At 35.6% G+C, this 2,808-nt stretch overlaps 1 protein-coding gene across 3 annotated transcripts in view; it reads left to right on the top strand.

Moving 5' to 3' along the window:
* Positions 1-2,411, top strand: part of LOC117118414 (glutathione hydrolase 1 proenzyme-like) — a 16,698-nt gene extending 14,287 nt beyond the window's left edge. For all 3 annotated transcript variants that reach the window (XM_033262999.1, XM_033262998.1, XM_033263000.1), the window contains 3 exons: positions 717-960; positions 1,402-1,515; positions 1,921-2,411. In XM_033262999.1, coding sequence (XP_033118890.1) covers positions 717-960; positions 1,402-1,515; positions 1,921-2,067 — 505 coding nt within the window. In that variant the 3' untranslated portion in view covers positions 2,068-2,411. The remainder of the gene's footprint in view (positions 1-716; positions 961-1,401; positions 1,516-1,920) is intronic.
* Positions 2,412-2,808: the final 397 nt, after the last annotated feature.

The raw sequence follows: 2,808 nt of genomic DNA, 5'->3' as shown, positions 1-2,808 counted from the left end.
CACTGGGCCTACGGTTTATAGTCCTTATCCGAGAAGACTTGTTCTACCACCAGAACCATAGGCGAGCGTGCCGTTCGAACCAGCGCCGATATTATGGCTATAGCTTGCGGCGCCCCTGCTAGCCGCTCGGCCATTCGACTCACCATGTGATATCATGTGGTATCGTGACATAACACTGTAGTACTCTATGGCCATGGAGAAAATATATTATTTCCTTTATTGATAATTAGAAAATCTTGAGAACAGAAAAGAATACATTGTCAGAGTTTAATTATAAAATGTTACGTCTGAGGGTGCGGAAAGGACCTATGCCATTCAGTAAGACACTGTTCCAATTACCTTGTCCTTCGGATGGAGCCGAAGCCATTTGTCCCGAATATACCGTAAATATTAGCACATACACACAAAAAAGAACTCGGTATATTATTCAAATGGAGTAGAGGACTGTCTACTGTGTATTACCATGGTAGGCGCTGCAATGCGATTGCCTCTGGTACCCGGCAGGGGCTTAATCCGAATTATTTTCTTGTTGATTTTAAAAAAGAAATATATTTTTCTTTTATTTAAAAAAAATATCAAAATCGTAGCCTTACGGCTGAATTGCACGATGTTTACAATTAAAAAATGTAATTAATTACAGCTGAATTGCACATGTACGCTTGTTTATCTACATTTTGACTAAATAAACGCATATTTAAATGTTATTTTCATTCCAGTTTTGGGTCTAAAGTTCGAGGGACGCGGACAGGAATCATATTCAATAATGAGATGGATGATTTTTCCACACCTGGTACGGTCAACTCCTTTGGAGTTCCCGCGTCACCCTCTAACTTCATTAAGCCTGGAAAACGACCCATGTCCTCTATGTGTCCTTCTATATTTCTGGACAAATCATCAAACAAAGCGTATTTGGTAGTGGGGGCATCGGGCGGCACCAGGATAACAACCGGGACCGCTCTGGTAGGCCTATGTTATGCTTCCTCTTTTAAATGAATAATTATATAAGTATAATAAGTCTTATTTGTATTTTTGAACCGTGGAAACCAATTATCATGATGCATTGACATTTTGACGTAATAAATATCTGAACCTGAATCTGAATCTGATATAATTACTGTAGGTAAAATGGTATGCTTAATTTATAAAAAGTACAAGTCTACTGTAAGCCTATGATTGTCATCATTTTTGGAAGTCAAGAGTTTGGCTAGAAGATGATTGGTCGTATAGGGCTTATATGGTACGTTGGGATAGTACCCGAGATGGGATGATGGTACATTTTGGGGTTGAGAGGCTGTGCGGTGGCTGGTGTGTAGTGGTAGGTCTACTACTATTAAACTATTGCTGGTACTAACTACTACTACTACTACTAATTTACAATGCATTTTTTCCCCGTATATATAGGCTAGCATGAATACGCTGTGGTTTGGTTTAAACATAGAGCATGCAATCAAAAAACTAAGAATTCACCACCAACTGGTTCCGACTTACATAACGTATGAAAAAGATTTTAGCAAGGTAAGAGGGCGCCATTTAACAAACTTCATTTTAAGTGGCCTGCCGAAATGAGATACTGTACAGTGTAGGCCTAGTTATTTATATGAGAAAGTACGTTGGCGGAATCATTTAAGCCAAGAATTCGAAACTATAGCCGCTATTCAGTATACAAAATTAACAATGGACCTTCCTGAAGCTTCAACCAAGTTTAATATTAACTGACAAGAACATGGCCAGGAATACAGTGCGCACATATCACAAACATAGTTTCCATACGTTTCGCTTTCGTTTTATGGGACCATAGCATAGCAACAATATAATAGCGGGACTTAGTGGAATTAAGTTTACCGTTAGGAGACCCTCCGCTCAAAATGTAACACTTAGTAAATTAATTTTTGCAATGACGCTTTTATAAATCATCCACAGGAAATTTTAGATGGTTTGGAGAAAAGAAAACACGAAACTAAACAAACATCAAGTAAAAGTGTAGTACAAGGTATCAAGAGAAAATCAAACGACTATCTCACTGCCTATTGTGACGACAGGAAAGGCGGGAAACCTGCCGGATATTAAACACTAAGCATCTATTATCACCATAGTAAACAATAGAAACCTATTACAGTAATCCTAATCTTATTGTAGGTTGGTTAGCATCTCAAAATATTTTAGAGATGTACCAACGTTTTATAGATGCGTCCGACGTTCCTACTTTTGTAAATAATGCTATTACGAAAAATCAAATTACAAACAGATGTTTATACTAGTATAGTAATCGATTGATTTTGTGGGTCATTATACCAAAGACACAAATATAAAGTTTAGTCCCAATCTGTGCTTTCTTAAGGTGAAGAAATGTATAGCTGTAAAGTATATTTGTTATTTTTAAATAAATGTTGATTTTTACTACAATTTAAAAACTACGTTTTTCTGACTTGTTTTCTCCTGCAATATAACTCAAACACAAGAAAAAAAAAACTTTTGTGAAAGAAACATACTGTACTGTATTCAATTTCATTTTAATTTCAACAAAAATATGAACATCAACATGGGCAATGATACTATATACCCTTTTGACTTCATCAACAATAATGATGTCATCACCTTAGTATAAATTTAATTACACTCCTCTTCTGGCACAGTATTCCGACAATCAAGTAATTTAATTAGCATATTTTGAATTGCAAAAAAAAAAACAAAAAAAAACCAGAAATTAGTGACGTGATTATATAAATAGTAATCACCTGTAATGCTACTTAGGATTATATCATTTAATTTTATTAAACAATTCAATTACTATTTCAATTACTGGGGAAA

Source organism: Anneissia japonica, unplaced genomic scaffold (genome assembly GCF_011630105.1).
Source record: "Anneissia japonica isolate Jap-2015-1 unplaced genomic scaffold, ASM1163010v1 scaffold695_len1296351_cov181, whole genome shotgun sequence".
Classification (NCBI taxonomy): Eukaryota; Metazoa; Echinodermata; class Crinoidea; order Comatulida; family Comatulidae; genus Anneissia; species Anneissia japonica.
Note: the sequence above shows the minus strand (reverse complement) of the source record. Positions and strands in the feature narration are given on the sequence as shown.